Source organism: Lynx rufus, unplaced genomic scaffold (assembly GCF_022079265.1).
Source record: "Lynx rufus isolate CCGP_SWC_20201006 ecotype Redwood Valley unplaced genomic scaffold, mLynRuf1.p SCAF_31, whole genome shotgun sequence".
NCBI classification, from domain to species: Eukaryota; Metazoa; Chordata; class Mammalia; order Carnivora; family Felidae; genus Lynx; species Lynx rufus.
The window spans coordinates 3099931-3123394 of record NW_025814847.1 but is presented as its reverse complement, the minus strand read 5'-3'; the positions used below and the strand labels follow the sequence as shown (position 1 = coordinate 3123394).

The window sequence follows — 23464 nt, the reverse complement described above, 5'->3', positions numbered from 1 at the left end:
CCCGGATGCGTCCTGGGCTCCCCAGGTTTCAGCCTCTGGCCAGGCTGCTGCTTCTTCCCCCAGACCTTCCAGTCCCGCGTCCTCCCCTTCCGCACTTACTCCCGTCCAGGGACCCTTTTCCTGCAGCTGCCCCACCGTGGGTGACCCCTGCCGGCCCACAGGAGCCCCCGGTGGGGACCCGTCCAGCAGGCACTGACCTCGAGCGGGGCTCCTCACCTGGTTTGCTCAGGGCCCTGCAGGAGCCCCTGCTGAGCTGCCCTCACCCCTGGCCTCCTCTCAGGAGCACAGGCCCCCCCCCCCCCCCCCCCACCGAGAGCTGATGCTATGGCCAAGGGCACCGGAGGGAGGGGCCGTGGCTGCTTCTGCTTTGCCTTCCTGTCCCACCTCGGCCTCCCCACCTGACTTGCTCACCGTCAGCGTGTCCCCGAGTGAGCAGCGACCGGCTTCCCCGTGTGCCGCCTCGTCCCTCCACCCCATCGTCCCCTGCTGCCTCAGAATCCCCGAGTCCCCGGGGAAGCTCGTCCCTCAGTGACCGCTACCCCTCTGGAGGAGCCTCCTGCCTCCCGCTCACCCTCCTCCCTCCGGCTCCTCCCTCAACTCAGTCCGGCCCTCCCCTCCTCCGGGAAGCCCTCCCTGGAGACCCGTGTACCGGCTGTGAACCTCTAGTGCACCGCCATGGCCCTGGCTGGCTGCCTTCGGCCTTTTCCCAGCCCTCCCCCCACGGCTGAGCCGCTCAAGCGCCTGGACCCTGTCCTGTCCCTCTCAGCACCCCGGCCCCAAGCAGGGGCCCGGCGCTGGTTGAGCGACAGGACCTGCCGTGTTCCCCCTCTCTAGCCGAGACGGGGTCCCTTCACGCGTCTCCACGTGCCTGGCAACGGGCATGTGACGTTGTCTCTTGTCTCATCCTTCTTCACTGTCTGTGTGGGAGGCAAACAGGTCCACTTGGACAGGCCGGTGCTGGTTACTTGAGAGACATCCTGGGGGCTCTTGGCATCACGTTCCTGATCCTTGGAGCTGGACTGTACCTTCGGTGCTCACGTGGGAAGAAGCAGAGCTTGGAGCCTGGGAGAGGCAGGTGCACTTCTCCTACCGCGGCCATGTACCTCCCCCCGCCCCCTACTGACCCTCAGCTCCGTTGCCCCTGCATCTTGCTGCTAATGGGTGTCCCTGCAGAAGGCTGGTGGGTGTGGGTGTGACCGAGGGGGGCATGGTGGGGGAGGGTACAGGTTTCCAAGGCTCAGATTCAAGCTCCATCCGTGGGACTCTCGTGCAGGGTCGCAGGAAGAGCACAGGGACCGATTTGGTGGCGTCTGTTATGCAGGGAAGATGTCCCGAGACCACAGGAAGCAGGTGAGGCCTGGGTTCTCCCGCGTCCCGGTGCCTGGGTGTGAGTTTGTCAAACCCAGGGGTCAGCAGTTTCTGGCCTCGTTGCCTCTGTATCCCTCTCCAGACAGTGCAGAGTTAACACGGGGTCCGTGCGGTGCTGGGCGCTTTGGGGGGAGGTCGCGTGAGCGGCATCGCATCTGTGCGGGTCCCTCTGGGGCCTCCCTGTCCCTCAGCTGTGGCAGGAACCCTCTGTCTGCGTTCCAGGGTTCGGGGGAACCACATCTCGAACAGGAGACACCGCTCACGACAGTCTACAGTGAGGTCCGCCACCCAGGCCAGGGCTTGAGGGTGATTTAACTGGAAGGAGCAGGGAATCCAGCCTCCCCCCGACACCTCTGTTGTGCGCGTGATGCCTGCGGCCCTGGTCCTGCCCCCTCCCCCTCTGACTGCTTTCAGCAGGGACCGGATTCATCCACCCTCCGTGAATCTCTATGCGGACACGTCGTGCCCAAGTTGAGCAGAAGACACACATCGCGGCAGATCGAGGGGGACCTTCGTCGTTGAACGAGTCCAGAGCTGTGGTCCGGTTCCACTCAGCCTCAGCCCCTTTGGCAACCGTCAACGGAGCCCACTCTCCCCACGTCTGTGCCCCGTCCGTCGTCCTGTCCGGACCCTCGGCCTCTGGGACCCGTCGACCTGAAGTCTCAACCTCAGCCTCGACCGGTTCACCACCAGCCAATTGTCAGTATGTGCATTTTCCTTCTGTCTCTCTCCCCAAATATATGTGCAAATAACCACTTTAAAAAAAAAAACAGATGAAATTTGTCTAAGACCTATGATGGCTTTGTAATTTCAGGTTTAATTTGAAAAAGTTTGTTTTCACTCTGACCCTTGTGACTCCGCTCACAACAGGACCCCGGCCCCTCCCTATCCGTCTCTTACTGCCCCCACCCTCCCATCCTCTGCTGGTCCCCGTGGAGCCCTCCTCTCTCCCCTGCCACCACCTCTCCCCCGATGACTCCGGCTAAGTCTGAGGCCGGAGCCGGGCCGCGCTGAGCCCGCGTCTCCAGTCCTGAGCCGACACCCTCACGCGGCCGCCTGATGAACATGGGCTCTCGGAGGCACAGTCACCTGTGGGAAACCCGATTCATGTCTCACGGGGACCCTCCCTCTCCCCGGCTCCTCCATGGGCTCTGATGACCTTTCCAGCTCCCTCGGGTCCCACCGTCGGCCCACTGGCTTCAGCAACACCTGGAGGTCCCCTTTGCTCCCTCGTTCGCTCCCCCCTGGCGTCCACACCACCGGCAGCCCGTGTGTCCCCGTATGTGCCCTGCTCTCTGCACGAGGTCCTCGTTGAGCACCCGCATCCTACTCTGGCGCTCGGCCCCAGCTTCCTGCAGGTCCAGAACGCGGACCAGAACCCGGTACCGCCTCGTCCCCGGGACCTACCTGTGGGGCCGGCCCGTGGGCGCCCCCTTCCCAGCATCGGGGGGCCTGGGGGGCTGACCTAGCAGCAGAATCCAGGCAGAGGAAGGAAGAATTCGAAGAGGAAAGACTGAGGACCCTGAGGGCACCCCACCCCCAGCTCTGGGACCTCAGGTCCAGGGACACTGGTTGTTCTGCACACAGGGCACAGCCTGAGAGATGCCTTATTTGTAGCCTCGGGCCAGCTAGTAAGACACACCAAACTTCAGGTCTGCAGGGGAGGCCTCGAGGCCCAGAGAGCCAGGCCGGGTGGGGGCAGGAGAGAGAGGAGGCGCTGGGCTCATGGGTGGGAGACACCCCGTGCTGACCTATGCCTGCATCGCCCTGTCCTGCCCGTCCCTGTCGTCAGCTGTCCAGCAGTGAGGTGGACGAGGTGTGGGCCGCCTCTGCTCTCCCAGCAGGTGTGTCCAGGCGGGGGTGGCCGGGACCTACAGCCTTGATCAGGGGGGTGTGGCAGCAGCAACGCCCCCCACCCCAGAAACCCAGTGTGTCCACGGAGCAGGGCTGGAGGGGTGTCCTCCACACGACTCTCATCCAGGACACGCAGGAATGAGGGGCAGGAGAGGAGGGCACCTGGCAGCCGGCCCTGTCCTCTGGTGCCTCAGTTTCCCCTTCCTAGGCTGTTGTCTTAGGAGAGGGACAAACCCTGTGAGTGGGGGTGGGGCCATGGCACCTTTCCCAGTGTTTCTGGCAGGTTAAGGGTGGTCTGTCACCCTCACTCCTCCCTGCACTCTGCTCTGACCTCACCCCCAGCCCCCCTGCCCTGTTCCCTGGCTCCCAATGAGCCCCCGGGGACCCGCGGCGGCAAACACAAGAGGGACAGACAAGGGCCAGCCCCAGGGAGCGCGGGGGACAAGCTGACTGCGCACCCTGCATCCGGCCCCCAGGAGTCTCCCTATGTCCTCATAAACTCCAATGTCCCCGTCCCCAGACGTGAGCCCTTGCCCGCCTCTCTCCAGTTGGACCACCTCCGTAGGCAGCAGGAACGGGATGGCCGACTTGGCCTGTTCTGGGGGTGCACACAAGGCCGGTCACAGAGCCTGTGGTCTGTCATCTGCGGCCCCTCCCACTCGATCCCGACCTTCTTCCCGCGCGTCCTGGTGCGGGTGCCGGCACCTCTGTAGAGCAGGTGGGGAGGAGAGAACCGCGGAGCCACAGGGGGTCCTGGAGAAGGCGCGGAGCCCCCTGCACAGGGCCCTGCACGCGGGGCACGCTCGAGACCTGTGCCCCGCACCCCCCACCCTCCATGACGATGGCCGGGCTCCCCGGTGAGGCGAGATGTCCCCACTCTGCTCCGTCCGCGGAACTGACCTGCTTCCCGAGGCCTGAACTGCTTCCGCCAGCCTGGGGGCTCCTCTGGGAAGAGGACTCAGCTCCCTGTCTCTCCCTGCCCCTGTGCTGCACACAGTAGGCGCTCATGACCTGTGTGTGCAGGTGAACCCACGGTGAAGGCTTCTTGGCAGGAACTCTCCAGCGGCAGTTCGGTCCTCGGCCGCCAGGTGGCGGCGGTGGCCGGCGCTCAGGGCCCGGAGGGAGGCTGCTCAGGGCGACTGGGGGGGTGGGTGGGGGGGCAGGTGGTGCTGAGGGGGGCGGGGCGGGGTGAGGGCGGGATCTGAGGGCGGCGACTGTGACTGGCGAGGGGGGGTGGGAAGAGTATCTGGGGCTGGGAGGGGGGTGGGTGACCGCTGGGAAAGGGGGATCCCTGGAGTATCCTGGGTCTGAGGTCCGAGGTCCCGATCCAGGTTTCCGGGGTGACACGGGCTGGAGGGCAGAGTGGGGTGCCTGCCCCATCCCCTGAGACAGACCCTGAGAGGTGAGGGCCGATCCCGGGGGAGGGAGATGGGACGCAGGGGATCCCTGAGGTCGCAGGTCACGGGGGTGATGATACCTGGTCCTGAGAGAAGGTTTGCTCCCTGGAAGAGGAGTCGCTGAGAGCTCAGAGCCTGGAGCCTGCCTCGGATTCTGTGTCTCCCTCTGTCTCTCTTCTTTCCCCTGCTTGCGCACTCTCTGTCTCATACTGAATATACATTTAAATAGTTCAAAGGGAAAGTCTAGGGGTGCCTGTCTGGCACAGTCTGTGAAGGGCGAGACTCTTCATCTGAGGGTGGTGAGATCGAGCCCCACGTTGGGAGCAGAGCCTACGAAATAAAGTAGTCTAAGGTTTGTTAGGTTCAATTAAACAAAATGAATGACACAGGAAGTAAATTGTTCTGTGTTCTCTCTGGAAGGTGGCTCCCGATGACAAAGATCACGTTTTACACATATGATTAAAAATCCTACTATTTCCATAAGTTCGCCTTTTGGGGCCCCAGGGTGTTTCAGTTGGTTACGTTTCTGACACTTGATTTCCGCTCAGGCCATGATGTCACAGATCAGGGGTCGGAGCCCGCATTGGACTCCGTGATGAGAGCCTGGAGGCTGCTTGGGCTTCTCTCTCTCGTGTCTCTGTCTCTCTCTCCATCTCCCTCTGTCTCTCTGCTGGGTGCTCTCTGTCTCTGAAAATATTTAAATAGACGTAAAAAATTAACTTGCCTTTTCCAGAACCTCATGTAGCTGGAATCATGCAGTGTGTAATCTCTTCAGATTGGCGTCTTGCATGTGGCAACAGGCATTTACGTTCCCCGCAAGGCTTGTTGTGGTTTGATAGCTCATTTCTTTTTAGTGCTGGGTGACGACCCATTGTCTGGATTTAGCTGTTTATTTATTCCCTGATGACATATGATGAGGGGCATCTCTCCTGTGCTTTTTGCCATCAGCGTGTCTTCTCTGGTGAGGTGTCTGTTAGTGCCTTGGGCCTCTTTTCATTGGGTTGTTTGTTTTCTTAATGTTGAGCCTTGAGAGTTCTTTATATATGTTGGCTAATACTTCTTTATCAGCTGTGTCTTCTGCAGATATTTTCTGCCTGTCTGTGGCTTGTCTTTTCCTTCCCGGGATTGCCTTTGCAGAGCAGAACTGTTTCATTTCACGGAATTCCTGTTTACGTCATCTTTCTTTCATGAATCGTGCCTTTTGTGTCTTTCTGAAACGTGTTCACCGGTCCCAAGAACATCTAGATTTTCCTATGTTGTCCTGTCGGAGTTTCCCAATTCTTTGTTTATATAGAGGTACTGATCCGCTGAGTTAGTTTTTGGGAAGGGTGTGAGCCCTGTGTCTCAGTTCTTTTTTTTGCACGTGGACGTCTGGTAGTTCCAGCACCATTTGTTGAAGAGACTGTCTTTCGTCCATGGTATTGCCTTTGCTCCGTGTCAAAGATCAGTTCACCGTGTATACGTGGGTCTATTTCTGAGCTCTCTATCCTGTTGCACGATCTGTTTGGTTCTTCTCACCAAATCCGTAGTGTCTTGATGGCTGTAAGTGTGTAGGAGGTCTTGAAGGAGGGGGTGTCAGACTTCCACCTCACTCTTCTGCAACATAGTGTGGCCTCCTCTGGGTCATTTTCTCTCCACGCAAACTGCGGAATCACGTGATCAATGTCTACAACATAACGTGCTGGGCTGCAGATTGTGGTTGACTGAATGTATAGATCTAGTTGGGAATTTGGATATCTAGACAATATTGAGCCTTCTTATCCATGAACATGGTCTATCCCCCCATGTACTTAGTTGTTCTCTGATTTTGTTGATGAGAGTCTTGTAGTTTTCCTCATAAAGATCCTTGCATATTCTGTGATATTTATGCCTCAACAGTTCACTTTTGCATTGTCAGTGTAAAGGGTACGGTGCATTCAGTTTAAAATTCCATTTCTTCGTTCCTGGTGTGTAAGTGAGTCATTGAGCGTCGAGTAGAAACCTTGCGTTTCCTGTAACCGTGCTATCATCCGTCATCAGATGCAGAGCACTTCTTGTTGTGTCGATTCTTTTGGACGTTGTACATTGAAACCCACGTCACCTGTGTGCAATGATGGTTTTATTTCATTCTCCAGTCAGTGTACCTTTTATTGCATTTTGTTGTCTTATTGTGTCAGCTAGGAGTTCACGTACAACCCTGAGAGAGGGTGTGGATAGGAGCCATCCTTCCTGGTTCCTGGCCTTAGAGGAAGCATTTCCCGCCTGTAGGCACTAGGTATGATGGTAGCTGTGGTTTTTGTGGAGATGATCTTTATCAAGTTGAAGAAATTCTCCTCTGTTCCTGGTTCTCTGTGAGTTTATCATCATGAGTGGGTGTTGGGCTCAGTTTCTTTTGGGATCAGAAGTTAATGGAAAAAAGTAATGTTGTGGACTGATAGCAGCTAGGCCGTTAACACTCATCTGCCCGGGTGGGCTCCGTCTTCCTGCTTACTGGGACACAGAGTAAGACCAAACCCTTGTACCGACACAATAGCATGCATACCTTCCAAGCTGCCGACGGGAATTTAGAACAAACTAGTCTAAAGCAAAGGAGTCCAAGTCTCTTTTCTATACCTATGGGAGGCAGAGCAGCTCCAGGAAAGACCAGGTCCCAGAGTCAAGCCAACACGTAGGTTGCTACATGAGAAGCCGCAGGGTTTCTGGAGGACACACGATCGCCCCACTGAAACACGTGGGTGGCTTGTCTGAAGAAGGTTGGTGAGTTGTCTTGAGCTCCGTTGGTGCGACTGCTGAGCCCCAAGCCCCTCTGGGAAGACAGGCGGTTGTGTGCTCTTTCTCCATCGGGCTGTTGCTGCTGGCACACTGTTTCTGGTTGTCACCCGTGTCTGGAGGGGCAGGTGCTCTGGACCCTGTCGAGGCCCCGACCGCTTCCGTCACGGCCCCCAGACCCCATCCCCAGCAGCTGGTATGTGTCCAGGCTCAGGGAAGACTTCCTTCGTGAGCCGGAGCACCTGTCCCTACACCCACCCTGTACCTTGGCTCCCTCTGTGCCCTGTTTCTGGAAAGCGTGTCCCCTCCCCTCCCCCGTAGAGAGGAATGCGGGCAGGGTTCTGAGTTCTTGGGCTGAGGGTCATGATGTATGTTAGCTGCTCCCAGTCTGCTTCCAAAGTTTCGGGACGTGGCCGAACGTGGGAGAAGCAAGCCCCACGGTGAGCAGGGCTGGAGGGGCTGGCCCACGTGTGACGCAGGCAGTGTAGGGGGGTGGCTGTGGTCAGCAGGGGCCTCTGTGCACCTCAGAGCCTGCAGAGTGGCGACCACAGGGCCTGTTTCCTCTGGCTGGGGGTGTGAGAAAGGAGAGAGGCTGTCCGGGGGCAGGCCTGGCCTCCCTCCCCCTTCCCCTCCAGTGGGGCTTCTGAAGGTCAGGAGCGACTGAGGTCTGGACAGACCAGTGGCCTATGAGCCTGAGATGTGGGCCTGGCCCCGCCATGTCCCAGCTTCCAGACCATGGGCTCATCAAATACCGTAAATGGGCCCCGACGTTGCTCATCTGTAAAATGGACGCTAATCTTGATATCCGCCGCCTCTCGCAGAGACCGAGCCTGGGAACCGCAGAAACCAGACACGCTGTGCACGGGTGACGTTAGCTCTTGCTGCCCAGGACGGCGGCGAGTGACAGAGATCAGTATGTGGGGTCGAAATGTCCCTGGTGGGTGCCGGCGTGGCACGTGTGTTGGCGGCCCCTCCCGTGTCCCTGACCTGCAGCTGCTGGGGGTTCCCTCCGGGGCCCTGGGCCCTGTCCCCCACACAGTGGTTTGGGTGAGCAGACACTCTTCCCCCGAGGCACTCCACGGGGGTGCAGGGACAGGGACAGAGGCATTGCCGACTTGCTCCCCATCACGCCGAAGTGACCAGTGGTGAGCTGCCCGGGTGTGGCCTCCGTCCGAGGAGTTTCTAACTGCGAGGTCAGGGACTGAGCCTTCTGAAGGACCGTCCCCGTTACGGGACGGGAGCGGGGGAAGAAGGCGGTGTTGATGCTCTCTTGTCCGAGAGCACAGAGCAGGTCGGGAGCCCAGAGTGGACGGGGTGACTCTTGGAGGCCACACGGTGGGAAGGGACGGGGCTGGGATGTTGGGCCTCAGAGATCACGGTTACGAGTCCAGTCCCTGCTCCGCCCTGCTGAGTGACCTGCGATGGTCGTCCACACCCTAAGGATGGGCTTCCGCATCCCCAGAAGGGACTTCCCAGCCCATAGGCTGACTACCTTCAGTTCGTGTCCCCGGCCATCCTGGGGTCCAGCCTTAGGATCCGAGGCTCTGAGCAGCTGGGGGGAGCCTCCGTGGGCGGGGAAAGGGCACGGCCGGCGGGAGTTATGGGGCTGCTCCCCCAGGGTCCACGGGAGACAAGGTTCTCAGAGGTCGTGGGGCCCCGTCTGGGGAGAAGGGGCCTGACCCTCAGCAGGTGGCCGTGAGTCTGAGGCAGCCGAGCCTGTGGACGGAGGAGCCCGTCCCTGCCCCCTGCCTGTGTGTGAGAGCGGGCCCAGGGCTGGCAGAGCCTTAGGGGGACGCGCTGGTGGGGTGCCGCCCCGTTGGGGGGGTTTGCCTTGTGGGGGGGCAGGGCGGGTCTGGGTGCCCGGAGGGCCTGGGTGCCGGCCAGAGGGAGATGCCCGTGTTTGCACTGGGGTGTGGGGGTGGGCCCTTCCCACAAAGCGCTCTGTTCTTGTGCTCAGAGCGTCTTCCTTAGACACCCGACAGTTAAGTGCAGAGAAAATCAGAAAGGAGATTTGACTCGTTCAATGGTGTTAAGACAGAGGACAGGCCCAAAGCAGGGGGGTCACTGTGTCCCTGGTACAGTGGTTTGAGCGATTTTGGGCCTGGCCATCGGCTGGCCCTGGGGAACAGGGCTGCGTGGGGGGAGTGTGGACCCAGGGAAACAGGTAAGGGGTCCCAGCAGTGCCGGCTGGGGAGCTGAGATCACCAGGCTGGTCGTGCCCACAGGACGGGGCGTCTCCCACACAGCGCCTCATCGCGGGGGGGGTCCTATGTTTATTCCACCATCGTTCCCCGAGGGTCCCTGCAGGTGCCAGAGAGAAGAGCAAGCATCTGATTGGCTTATCTAGACCAGCCAGCTTGTCCTAGACAGTTAGCTCCGCCCTTGGGGTGGGAAGAGCCTAAGAGTGTTCTGAGCAGAAGCTCGCCTCTTCTCTTGCCTCTGCCTTCTGGATGTTTCCTCCACGGCCAACTGGGCCCAGACCAAGCCTGAAGGAGGCCGCCTGTGATGGGAGCCCACTCAGAAGACCCCCACCTGTGCTGGGCCTCCCGGCTCCTGGGGTTCAGCAGCCTCGTCCTCAGTGAGTGGCCCGGGCTCCCCGGGTGGGAGGCCGGTGTGCGGGGCAGGGAGGCGGGGGTCCCGTGTGTCTGATGTCTGTGGGGAACAGCCCGAAATACCAACTCTGTCAGGGAGCACGAGGGGGGCATCTGGCTCTGAGCCGGGACCCGCCTGGCACCGGGGAGAGGCTGCCTCTGCAGCTGTGAGGGGAGCAGGGGGCCGACCCAGGGTCCCCGTCGGAGCTGGAGGACGCTGGTTCCGCTTCTGGGGCGAGAGGAGGGCACGGAACACAAGGAACCAGGAAGGGAGGGCGGCCTCCGGAATTTGAGGGTGTCTGCGCCCACTTGCTGGAGGGTGTGGATGGAACAGAGGGCGCTGATAATCAGGGCCCCGGGACAGGGTGAACGGGGTGACGGGAAGGGAAGCAGCAGGTCCCCAAAAGGGAACTGAAAGAAAGACTGTCCTGAGGAAACCCAGATACTCCCGTTAGCACTTCCCCCGAGACCATCCGCCTTCGTGAAACAGACGAAATAAAAACAAAGGACAAGACCGAGGTCTCGAGAGCCGTGGATTCCTGGGAATTTCATTTCCTGCCATGTTTTGCTTGAGTGCCCTGGCCTGTCCGAGGAAGGGGGGTACCGGGGTTCTAGGAAATTCCCGAACCTGGGGCATCTGTAAGCAGGGCGTTTCTCATCAGACATGAGGTTTGTGGGGACCTGGGGGCTCAGTTGAGCGTCCGACTCTTCATTTCGGCTGAGGTCATGATCTCACGGTTCACGTGTTAGAGCCCCGCGTCGGGCTCTGTGCTTTGTCAGCCTGGAATTGTCTGTCCTGCCGTCTCTGTCCCCACTGCACTCATGCTCGCTCTCTCTCTCAAAATAAATCAATACATTTAAAAATTTATTTAAAAAAAAAAAAAGAAGAGGAGCTTTGAAGGCGTTGACATCTCTCTGATCTCAGTATTTTGGCCACAACAAAACGTAGGCTTTCTCTTTCTTTTAATTTTAATTAACTGGAAAAATACGTGAGATGACGTAGAGTTTTCTCCGTCAACATCTGGGTTGGAAGATTATGTAGGAAAGAAGGAAAGAAAAATGGAAGAAAGAAGGAGGAAGGAAGGAAGGGGGGAAAAGTGAAATTTTATGTTCACTGCTGAATATTACATTTTATCTTCTTCAGGGCCTCCTGGGTGGCTCAGTCGGTTAAGCTTGGGACTGCAGCTCAGTCATGATGTCACGGTTGGTGGGCTTGAGCCCCCAGTCGGTCTCTGTGCTGACAGCTGGGAGCCTGGAGCCTCCTTGGGGTTCTGTGCCTCCCTCTCTGTCTGCCCCTCTTCCGCTCTCACTCTGTCTCTGTCTCTTGAAACTAAGTCAATGTAAAAACAAAAAAAACAAAATAAAACAAATGTTATCTTCTTTAAATAAAGCCTGGCTCTCTGCATCACAGCCACCTGTGTCCCTGCCGTCTGTCTTTCTGTCCTTCTGTCCTTCCTCTCTGGGATCAGCACCTTCTGCTGATCTGAGAGCTCTCACTGCCTTCCTCCCAGCTTGAGTCGGCTTCCAGCCTCCTGAAGCCCAGGCTCACCGTCCAGCCTGGGGGGCAGGCCCCCCCCTGCAGCCTGAGGGCTGAGCCTCCTCCCTCCCAGGTGCCCTCCTTGCCAGCAGGTGCCCGAGGTCTTGCCCTGCCCCGGGCGGACGGGTACCTGGGTGCCCTTTGCCAGGAGAATAGCTGGGGCGTGAGAGCCCAGGACTGCTGGGAGCCGCTGAGAGTGAGCCCCTGCGCAGGGCAGGGTAGGGCAGGGGGAGAGGTGCAGGCAGCCCCCTGGAGGGGAAGCCGTGGCCTGGGGGAGAGGGAAGCCGGCTCCATGGGCAGCAGCCCAGTGGAGAGAAATGGGGAGATGCCCCACCATGTGGAGCCACAGTACCCGGCCCTCCCTCGTCTCTAGGACGCTGCCCCCCCCTGCACAGGTGTGCTCAGTTTCCTGCTGCGTGGACTTGACAGGGACCATGGAAACCAGCTGCCGTGGACACAGCCGGGAGCTTCATGGCTCTGAGCGGAAGGCCCGGGGGGACTTTGGCTCCCGTGGCCGCCTCTGGGGCGGCACCATGGGTGTCTGTCTCCCGGGAGCCCGTCCCTGATCCCGGGAGGAGACCCCGAGAGGGCAGCTGGTGGGGAGCACAGGGCTGCATCCGGGACCTGGGAAGTTCGGGGCGGACCCCAGCTGTGCTTGCCAGGAGCAAGCATCGACCTGATGGGAACAGCTCACACCTAAGGGCAAGCTCTCGCCTTCTGACACCCTGGCAATGGTTCCCTGAGGGGAGCACGGTCATTGTCTCCGCATGAGAGACTCAAGGAGAAGGCAGGGAGCTGACATGACTGCCCGAGGCCACAGGCTGCAGAGCGCGGAGGACTCCCGCCTCCCGGACCCTGCCCCGGTCCCCACCGCCCTGCTGCAGGGGACCTCCTGGTCTGAGACCCAAGCACAGTCCCTTCCGGTCACATTCACACACCAACACTGCAACCGCAAAAGTCCTAGGAGGCATCCAGACCGAGTTCAAAGCACACCTTTGCTGGGGGGCCCATGTTTTTCTGCAAGACGTAAAACCAATAAGCCTTTCAAGTAACGGGTACATCCAGCTTCCTGAGGCTGAGAGCAGGGCCAGAGTCCCCAGACAGAGGTGACGTGCACGTTGGAGAAGAGTTACGTTATGTGTGTTAGAAAACAGGCTGATTCTCTTACGACAGGTGCGGCGGCTCCTCTAAAGTTATGGGACACAACAAGCCAAGGGCACAAGCAGACCCAAACCGCAATGGGACGCAGCAGCTGGCACGTGGGGACAGGGACCTGCCGTCCGGGCCGGGCAGCGTCCGGCGGGATGCAGCCGCCTGCTGTCGGAATGAGGGAGTTAGTGAGGACATCATTGCATAGAAGGATCTGGAATCTTCTACAAGCACTACTGGCCTGAGCCCTTCTCTGGGTTCTCTGCTTCCTGGGAGAGCGAGGAACGATGTGAACACAGCGAGGGGGCAGGCACCGCGTGAGGACAGCTCATGGACCTGGAGAGGGGTCTGGGGCTCTGGCAGGCAGCGGTCCCCCAGGCGGTCCTGCCCTGCTGCAGGGGACACATGGGTCTTCCTTTCAGGACAAGGTCGTTCTTTGCCTGTCCCCTTCTTTCCTATCCCGGTCTCCAGAAGGACCCAGGGTATCAGGTCCCCTGGGCTGTGCCGCATGGGGCATTTTGGGGTCTGGAGGGGCGGCCCGGAGGCCCTTGCCTTCTGGTCACGGCTCTGCAAGAGGGGACTGAGGAAGGACGTTGAGGGTGTCTCGGGGACCGGCTGGGGAAGCGTGGTCTTCGTGGCAGGCACAGCAGAGCTCACCTACCCATCATATCTTCTCCCACATTTTCCAGTTCTGGGTAGGTAGCCAGGGCCCTGCGACTAGGTGGCCAAACCCATGAGCACAGATCACGCCGCTTCAGGAGGGAGAGAAACCCCCACGGCGATTCCCCTGTGTGCCTTCCCTACTGTGGCCCCGAGGGGTGCAGCCACCAGGGCGTGATGCCTCTACCTTGTGTGACAGGACCCCCCTCAGTCTCAGAATCTCCCCTTGTCTCAGCCCCTGAGCGACTGGAGTGCGGGTTCCCGTAGCACAGCCTCCCTGAGCCTGACCTTGGGCCACTCCGCTCCAGAGCAAGTCACAGGGTGCGGCCCCCACTCCAGGGCCGGGGCTCCCACAGCGTGTGGGCAGCCCCGGTGGAAGCTGCCTCCTACGCTGGGCACTTGGCGTCGGCCCAGATGTGCTCGGGGCTCTCGATCCGTGATGTCGTCACGTCCAGACTCTCAGAGTTAGGCGGCGAGGACACTGCGGGACAGCAGGTCAGGACCGGGTTCAAGGGGACGCCCCACGAGGACCAGGACCTGATTCCAGCACGACTCCAATTCTTGCTCGGTCCCGCCTCCCGGGGTCAAGGGAGTCTACTGGGCGGATTTCATGAGCACCATGGGTTCTAGGGTTTTCTCCTTATTCTCAATGACAAAACACTCACCGTGTCTGTTTCCAAAGCCCTAGGCGCCTTCAGCACTGTGGTCAACGGTTCTGGAGCTCATGGATCTCAAGTGGAGGATTCTGGAAATGTGGTTTCTCTGACGGGAACTCAAGGAGGTTCTGTGTCGTTTCATGTGACCCGAAGTCCAGACTCACTTCCAGGAGTCACGCTGGAGAAGATTTCTTGGGGCATTAAATCTGAGTCACTCAACACGATCATACTGCACGTGTCTCCTGGGGAAGATGTTCCAACATGGGTCAACTTCCAGGACAAGTTCGAGAAGAGGGTCCATGTGCTCAACACCACGACCCTGAGGATTGACAACCTGACCCTTGAGGACAGTGGGCAGTACTGGGCTCGAGTCTCCTTTATAGGAGGAAGAGAAATGAACCGGTATTTCCACCTCACTGTCCACGGTAGGTGGTGGCTCCTCCCCCAATCCACAAATACCCACTTCTTTTGTCCTTGGGAGTGTCCCTAGCCCCCCTCGCAGGACCCCTTCCAGACCCCAGACCTGAGGCTCTGGCTTCTCCCTTGAAACTGGACGCAGTGTGTTCACCACAAGTCAAGGCAGAGCTGAGATCACGCCTGAGGCTTCACGCAGTGGCTCCCGTCCTCATGGCCACTCGCTGTATATTTGGGTCAAGTCTGTCTTATCTGTAAAGTGGATTCACCATCCTTGGGGGAGGATGCCAGGGCGACAGTGAGATTCCGCCCGCGAAAGCATGAGGCGTGATGCTTCCCACTCACCTGACCCCGTGTCCTCTTGTCCCTCGGGTCCCAGAGCCCGTGCCCCGCCCCCAGATCCTGGCCAAGACTCCATCCGTCACACCAGACTGGTGCAATGTCACCCTGGAGTGCCACGCCCTGGGAACCAGAGAGGACGTGAATGTGTCCTGGGAGATCAAGGGCCTCCCCAGGGAGCTGGAGCAGGGAGTGGTCCCAGTACCGGCCCCCAACCCCTGGACCCTGGCTCTGAAGCTGCCCCTGAGCCAGCCCAGCCCCAGCATCACCTGCGTGGTCAGCAACCCGGGGGACCGGAAAACTGCCACCCCCGGACCTTGGGGAAGTCTGTGCCCACGGTGAGTGCATCCTGTCAGAGGGGAAGGGACTCCCGGAGCTCAGGTCCCCCTGGGTGAGGGTTCCGGGTTCTGTCCCCCATGTTTAGGCCACCTCCTGCCACCGTCACCCGTCCAGGAGGCTGGCAGGCACACCTCGCTTGCTTCTGCCTTTCGGTGTCTCTCTCCTGCTCCTCTGCACCCCTCACCCCTGCTGGTCCAGGCAGCCCCCTCGGGTACCTCACCCCTGCCTCATCCTTCAGTCCTTGTGTGTCCCGGGAGGTTTCCAGCAAGCGAGGGGGGAGGGTCAGTGGTCGGTGCCACCTGAGGGAGGCCGAGCCAGCCGCTGCCTGCAGGGTTCAGGCGTCGGGGCTCGTGTGCCCGTCTCCGGTCTCGGGGACACGCTTCCCGCCCCAGTGCTCGCCTGGATTCCCGGATGCGTCCTGGGCTCCCCAGGTTTCAGCCTCTGGCCAGGCTGCTGCTTCTTCCCCCAGACCTTCCAGTCCCGCGTCCTCCCCTTCCGCACTTACTCCCGTCCAGGGACCCTTTTCCTGCAGCTGCCCCACCGTGGGTGACCCTGCCGGCCCACAGGAGCCCCCGCTGGGGTCCCGTCCAGCAGGCACTGACCTCGAGCGGGGCTCCTCACCTGGTTTGCTCAGGGCCCTGCAGGAGCCCCCGCTGAGCTGCCCTCACCCCTCACCTCCTCTCAGGAGCACAGGCCCCCCCCCCCCCCCCCCCCCCACCGAGAGCTGATGCTGTGGCCAAGGGCACCGGAGGGAGGGGCCGTGGCTGCTTCTGCTTTGCCTTCCTGTCCCACCTCGGCCTCCCCACCTGACTTGCTCACCGTCAGCGTGTCCCCGAGTGAGCAGCGACCGGCTTCCCCGTGTGCCGCCTCGTCCCTCCACCCCATCGTCCCCTGCTGCCTCAGAATCCCTGAGTCCCCGGGGAAGCTCGTCCCTCAGTGACCGCTACCCCTCTGGAGGAGCCTCCTGCCTCCCGCTCACCCTCCTCCCTCCGGCTCCTCCCTCAACTCAGTCCGGCCCTCCCCTCCTCCGGGAAGCCCTCCCTGGAGACCCGTGTACCGGCTGTGAACCTCTAGTGCACCGCCATGGCCCTGGCTGGCTGCCTTCGGCCTTTTCCCAGCCCTCCCCCCACGGCTGAGCCGCTCAAGCGCCTGGACCCTGTCCTGTCCCTCTCAGCACCCCGGCCCCAAGCAGGGCCCGGTGCTGGTTGAGCGACAGGACCTGCCGTGTTCCCCCTCTCCAGCCGAGACGGGGTCCCTTCACACGTCTCCACGTGCCTGGCAACGGGCATGTGACGTTGTCTCTTGTCTCATCCTTCTTCACTGTCTTGTGGGAGGCAAACAGGTCCACACGGGCCGGACGCGTCTGCCCACCTGCCAGCTATCCTGGGGGCTCTTGTGGTCGTGCTGCTCATCCTCGGGGCTGGACTGTACCTTCTGTGCTCACGTAGGAGGAAGCAGAGCTTGGAGCCTGGGAGAGGCAGGTGCACTTGTCCTTCCCGTGCCCACGTACCTCCCCCGCCCCCCACTGACCCTCAGCTCCCTTCCCCTGTATCTTGCTGGTCAGGGATGTCCCCGCAGAAGGCTGGTGGGTGTGGGCGTGACCGAGGGGGGCATGTCGGGGGAGGGTACAGGTTTCCAAGGCTCAATTCAAGCTCCATCCGTGGGACTCTCGTGCAGGGTCGCAGGAAGAGCACAGGGACCGATTTGGTGGCGTCTGTTATGCAGGGAAGATGTCCCGAGACCACAGGAAGCAGGTGAGGCCTGGGTTCTCCCGCGTCCCTGTGCCTGGGTGTGAGTTTGTCAAACCCAGGGGTCAGCAGTTTCTGGCCTCGTTGCCTCTGTATCCCTCTCCAGACAGTGCAGAGTTAACACGGGGTCCGTGCGGTGCTGGGCGCTTTGGGGGGAGGTCGCGTGAGCGGCATGGCATCTGTGTGGGTCCCTCTGGGGCCTCTGTGTCCCTCAGCTGTGGCAAGAACCCTCTGTCTGCGTTCCAGGGTTCGGGGGAACCACATCTCGAACAGGAGACACCGCTCACGACAGTCTACAGTGAGGTCCGCCACCCAGGCCAGGGCTTGAGGGTGATTTAACTGGAAGGAGCAGGGAATCCAGCCTCCCCCCACTCCCTCAACACCTCTGTTGTGCGCGTGATGCCTGCGGCCCTGGTCCTGCCCCCTCCCCCTCTGACTGCTCTCAGCAGGGACCGGATTCATCCACCCTCCGTGAATCTCTATGCGGACACGTCGTGCCCAAGTTGAGCAGAAGACACACATCGCGGCAGATCGAGGGGGACCTTCGTCGTCGAACGAGTCCAGAGCTGTGGTCCGGTTCCGCTCAGCCTCAGCCCCTTTGGCAACCGTCAACGGAGCCCACTCTCCCCACGTCTGTGCCCCGTCCGTCGTCCTGTCCGGACCCTCGGCCTCTGGGACCCGTCGACCTGAAGCCTCGACTTCCAGCCTCGACCGGTTCACCACCAGCCGGCTCAGTCTGTGCTTGAGAGCTGTGTAAAGAGAATACAAAGTCGCAGTAGCCAGGGCTTGCTGAGTCCTGGCCCCGTGACGCACACTGATCTCGTCACCCTCCTCGTTCATCACTCACTGGGCCCTCGAGACGCTGTGTGAGCTGGGTGTCCTTGTGCCCACTTTGCACACGAGGAGCAGGAGGCCAGAAAGGCTGAGTGTCAAGGCCGCACAGCTGGGGGAGCCCGAGCCGCACCGCAGCCAGGGCCTGTGTCCCAGCGGTCGCCTGGTTTCCCGCGTCCTGGGAAACCTCCTCCCTTCTGTGCGGACGTGCTGGCACCTGGCACGGCTCCTGTTTCTCAGGAAAAAGCAGAAGTTTCTAGTTCCTACTAGTTAGCTGTCAACTGACTAGTTATTAAAACCTGCCTCTGTCCCACAAGGCCACAAGGGCACTGTACACACCCCAATCGTGATGGGGCTCCCTGGCACCGGGGACCACCCCCTCTTCATCCCCTTGTGCGCGACCACATGCCCCACCTGCCCCCGCACACCTGCTCGGGGCCTCCGTGACCGCCCCCGGCCTGGAACACAAACTGTTACATGTCTGTTCCATCCTGCTGGTACAATGGCCCGTCAGTCCCCTCCCCGTTGGCCTCTATCCTGCCCTCTTGGCAAACTCGCTTACTAGTCTGGGGAATTTTCTGTAGATTCCTGGGATTTTCTACGTAGACAAACATAAGTAATGTCTGTGATCAAGACAGCTTTTCTTTTCCCCTTTCCAATCTGTATCTCACTTTATTTCTTTCTCTTGCCTTAGCGCATCTGATGAGACTTTCCCTACATGCTGCAGAGAAGCGGTGAGCACGAGCACCGTTGGCTCGTTCCCAACATTAAGGGAAAGCATCCAGTTTTCCGCCTTCGACGGTGATGTTCGCTGTCGGCTTTTCTGTCAATGTGTTTTATTACATGACTCAGTTTCATTTTCTCTACCTTCGTTTTTCTTATTTCCTCTCTTCCACTTGCTTTGCATTTGTTTCGCTCTTATTTGTATAGGTTTGTAAGATAAATGCTTAAATTATAAATTTGGAGCATTTCTCCTTTGGTAAACTATGCTTTGAATCATGTTCATTTCCTTCTAAGCACCTTGTTCGCGTCTTTTCCCACGTTTTGATGTCTTGTATGCTCATTTCCGCTCCCTTCAAATGTTGAGACATTTCCCTTCAGGCGCCGTCTTTGACATTTGGGCTACGGAGACTTGTTTCGTTTCCTCCGTAAGTGTTTGGAAATTTCCCGTCATCTTTCTGTTATGAAGTTCTACCCGAGGTCTGTCCCAGTCCGAGAAAACACATTATTTCAGGACGCGAAAAGTCGTTGACGTTTGTGTTCTGGCCCAGGGTGGGACGCTGTCTTGGGGGCTGAGAGGGCTCTGCAAGCTGCTGGTGGGGCCGAGTGTTCCTCAGACATCGGCCGGGTCCGGCTGGTTCGTGGTCGTGTTCAGCGTCGCGTGTCCTTGCTGACTGTCCGCCTCTCGCCGCGCCGCCGGGACGGGAGTGCTGGGCCCTCTGGCCGCGATGGTGGACGCACCTGTCCCTCCTTTCAGTTCTGCCATTTTGCCACGTGTATTTGGTGCCGTGGCACCACGTGCCGTCTTCAGGCGGGCACACGTGGGGGGTCCTCGTCACGTCTTGCTGAACTGACCTCCGTCATTGTCCACTATTCTCCTTTGCCCCTGGTAACTTCCCGGGCTCTGAAGTCTTCTTTCTCTGATATTATTTAGCCTTTCTACGTTTCTTTGGATTCGCGTTTGTGCGATCTGGTGGTTCATTTTATACGTCACCCGGCTGGGCCACAGTGCCGAGAATTGCGGTCAAGGATCATTCTCGATGTTTCCGCGAGGACGAGTGGGATGAGATAAACTGAAAAGGATAAACTCTGAGTAGAGCAGGCTGCCCTCCACAACGTGGGTGAGCCGCATCTCATCGGGTGAAGGCCTGGAAGCTGCCAAGTCTGACCTCCCCTGAGGAGGAAAGATTTCTGCAGCGGACGGTCAGGGGACGAGACCTCCAGCACTGGCTCTTCCCTGTGTGTCCAGGCTGATGACATTTGGCCTGAACCTCAACAGCAGACCTTCCCTTGTCTCAGCCTGGCTCCCCCACCCTGCAGACTCCAGGCCCGCCAGCCTCTCTGAGAATGTGAGCCAAACCTGTACAATGAATCTCTCTAGACTTGCAAGTGTCCCTTTAACTCTGTTTCCCTGGAGAACCCGGACTGACACCACGGCATGTCTGTTCCTATCCTTTGACTGTGAACCCAGCTCTGTCGAGCCAGACGGGAAGTGTGGTCGCAGAGGGAGCTGACCCCCAGCCGTGCGTGCAGCTGCCCGTCTGCCCCCGGCCGAGGCGCCCCCTGGCCATGCCCTGCCTGTCCTGCTGCTACCCCGTCCCGGCGCCCACACTGAAGGCCCCACACCAATCTCTCTCCCCGCCGCGCACTCGGGCCTTTGGTTCTCCCGGCGGCTGATTTTCCTGAGATCCTCTCCTTGCCCTCTTTTCTCCCACTCTGACTGACCGTCCCAGCGAGAGTCACGGTTCCCTTGTCCCAGGCGTCCACCCAGCCTGAGGGGACTCCCGGGGGACCTTCTGTCCCGGCGGGACCTCGGCCGCTGCGTGAAAACCGTGCCCCGGAACTGGAGGAAGAGGGCGGAGGGGTGAGGGGAGGGAGCCTCGAGGTCACGAGGGGACGGGCCCGCCCTGCCTGCTCCTGCTCAGCTGTGGGACAAGGAGGACGGAGGCGATGGTGCTGCTCCTGCTCGCGGGGGAGGATGTTCCTGTGCTGAGCGTTTTAGAAAACGCTGCTGAAAGCGGCCAAAGGGGCGGCAGCGAGAGGGGGAGGCAGACGAACAGGAACGCACGTGGAGCTGGGAGCCGGGGTCCGGCTCTCTCCGCCTGCCCGAAGCCACAGGCCGCCGAGGAAGGCTGGAGGACACTGGAGGTGCAGAGGCCCTGAGAAGGCGTCGGACACGTGGCCTCCGGGGGCGCGGCTCCGACCGTCCAGCTACAGGGCTGCAGGGCGGGAAGTGAGCGGCTCCGTGACGCAGGAGGCGAAATCTGGGTGGACGAGCCCTGGGATGCTCAGTTGACCTCATTCCCTCCTCCCGCGTCCCCATCCAGGGTGGAGGGGACAGGGCCCCGGTCCCGGCCGGGGCCGCCCAGTGCCAGGGTCCTGGCGCCTCGACTCCCTCTGCCCTCTCCCCCCTTCCCACCTTCCACAGGGGCGGGCTTTAATGGGATAGACCGGATGGTGGGTCCCAGTCAACTCTCCCCCGGGAGCGTCTCTACGAGGCTAACGTTCCTGCCTCCCTTACTTCTTCTGCAAACAGCGACCAGATGGAGCTTGGGTGCGGATCTCTCTCCTGGGTGTGCTTCCCTTCCACACCCGGTCCCCGCGCGGCTGGCAAATGCTGCTTGTGCGCGGGGACGTCCTTAGCTTCCGCGTCGTTTGTCCCCCCCTGCACCGTAGGCGATCGGAGGGCAGAAGCCGCACCTCGCCCTCCGCCACATCCCCCGTCCCTCCTACAGAGAAGCAGTTGAGTACCTGCGGCTGGAAGGTGGCGAACATTTGCCCCGAGAGAATCTGTCCCTCGTCTGGGCTTGTCCGGGAGCCCCCCGGCCCCCACGTCAGCTCCCCCGAAGTTGAGTGTCGTTGTCCCTGCGGACAAGCTACTCAGAGCTGCCCGCTCGGCTCTGCAAAGGGCACCCGCCGGGGTCTCCTAGGAGCAGACCTGCTCGGGGTGCATCCGGCCGTGGGAACGCGGCTTCTGCTGCTCGGGCCAAGTCTCAGTCCGTCTCCCGTCATGCGGACCCACCACGGGCATCCGGCCTGTGTCGCGAGCAAGTGAGAAGGACGTAGCGGGTACCCTGGAGCCCTGGGCCGCAGCAAAGCACCAGGACGTGGACCGTAAGTCTCCTGAAAACCAAGGTTCCTCACATTCTGTTACAGGTTCTAGGGGTCCAGTCACTTAGGGAACATCAGCACATCCCTCAAAGTTATTTAAATGTCTTGCGATTTTCATTCTTCTGTATTATTTTCTCTGTTTACCGAATTTTATAGAATCAACATGGATTATTCTCTTCTGAGCAAACCCATGGGGCATCTGGGGGACTCAGTGGTTAAGCAACTGATTGTTGGTTTTGGATGAAATCATGTTCTTACCATTAGTGGGATTGTGCCCCTCATTGGACTCTGCAGTCGTCTCTCTCTTTCTTTGTTCCCCTCCCCTCACTCATGAGCGTACTTTCTCTCTTTCAAAAGAAATTAATAAAGCTAAAAAAAAAACAAGGAAGAAACCTTTATTTTTCAACTCTGTATGTCTGTAGCTCTTCAGGCAAGGAGAAACCAGCAAGGAGGTCTGGGAAGGCAGGAGGGACCTTGGGTGACTGGGCACCAGGGGAATGGGTCAGGGCGGTGGTGGGGAAGAGAGGAGGGAGTGATGGGGTTGCTGGGACTGCAGGGGTAGAGCAGGAGAGGAGCAGGTGTGACCCGGGGCCCAACAGATGGGGACTCCATGTGTTAGCTGGTTTCCCGCCCAGACCCCGATGGTCCAGATCTGCCTCCTCCTGGGTGGCTGGGTGGGGGGCAGAACAGAGGGGCGGCTCCCGGGTGGGTGTAGCCAGGGGCCAGGAGGCAGGTGTGAGGGAGGCAGGTGGGGGGTGGGGGCTTCCTGGCGTCAACATGCTGATTTTTCCAGAGTCTTGAAGGGTTGAGGGAGAGGGATGGGGGGCTTGGCCCTTTCTGGGATGCCCTCAAATTCCCCAGGGCAGGGAAACCGCCACCAAATGTGTAATTGGAAAGGCAGTTCTTTGTCCTGCTTTGGCTGAGATCATCAGGCACTCAGTCTCCTTTTCCAGTGTCCTGTGTTTTCTGTGGATCTTTCTCTACAATCTGAGGGTCCCCTTTGCACCCCTCCCCATCCCTTAGCCTGGTTGCCTCTGCAGCAAACAGGCTGAGGACGGCATGTGTGAGCGAGGGGCCAGGACGGCCCCCCGTTAGCCCAGCATTAGGGACAGCCAGGCTGTGGCTCTGTCTTCAGGGGCGGGGTGGGCAGGGTAAGGGGGGGCCTTCCCTTCTTATCTGCCGGTGACCTGTATGTGTGGTTACAAACTGTTTCCAGGCTCTTGCGGGGGAAGGGGCTGGGCTGCAGATATGGCCTCCTGAGACCCAGACTTGGTAGCCTGGCCCCCGCCCTTGGCCCCAAAGGCCCCCGGGGTGGAGAGAGGGGCTGAGCTCTGCAGTCAGACCCCCCCGGGTCCCCAAGTCTGGTTCTGCCACCTTTGGCCCTAAGATTTGGGACACATTGTCCCAGATCCCGGAACACCGGCTGTCCCTTCCTGAGCTTTGTTTTGCCTCACCCGTCAAATGGAGAGAATGACACCTAAGCCAGATGTTACTTGGGACATCAGATGACCCAGTGCAGCTTCCGAGCAGGGCCTGACACGGGGACCCAGCTCCCTCGTGTGTGTGCAGTGACACGTCGTTTCCTTATTGACGGTTTTTCTCATGATCCAGCAGTTTACGAATAGAGAAGGGGTTCCTGTGTGGCCTGAGGGGTTGAGGTGACACAGGGACGGCGCCCATTCCTACGCACCCCCCGCCTCTGTCCTCCGCGCACGCAAAGGGCAGGGGTACGTGGAGCGAGCAGAAACAGGTCGGGTGCACGAGCAGGAAGGACGGTCGTCCTCACAGGTGCAGACACATGCAAATAAGATTCTGTTCGCCCTGTTTGCCTAGCAAAGGAGCACAGTCGGGTCTGTTTTGTTGACAGTCCTGAGTGCGGGGACAGGCGTGGGCAGGTAGGCTCGCTGCCCGAGGCAGCTGGGGACTCAGAGCTTCCTGGCCGTTCCTGGGACGCCTCAAAGACGCTGAACCCTCCCCAGCGCTTGCACTCTTCCTCGTCCGC

General features: G+C 59.9%; 1 protein-coding gene across 4 annotated transcripts in view; it reads left to right on the top strand.

Annotated features, from left to right (window-relative positions):
• LOC124521813 (uncharacterized) overlaps positions 1-18618 on the top strand; it is a 40637-nt gene extending 22019 nt beyond the window's left edge. For 3 of the 4 annotated variants that reach the window (XM_047092942.1, XM_047092943.1, XM_047092941.1), the window contains exons 4-6: positions 16395-16533; positions 16730-16806; positions 17047-18618. In XM_047092942.1, coding sequence (XP_046948898.1) covers positions 16395-16533; positions 16730-16806; positions 17047-17139 — 309 coding nt within the window. In that variant the 3' untranslated portion in view covers positions 17140-18618. Of the gene's footprint in view, positions 1-936; positions 1076-1273; positions 1351-1590; positions 2127-16394; positions 16534-16729; positions 16807-17046 lie in introns of those variants that run through there. The other variant, XR_006964605.1, reaches the window with a different exon arrangement.
• The last annotated feature ends 4846 nt before the right edge of the window (positions 18619-23464 follow it).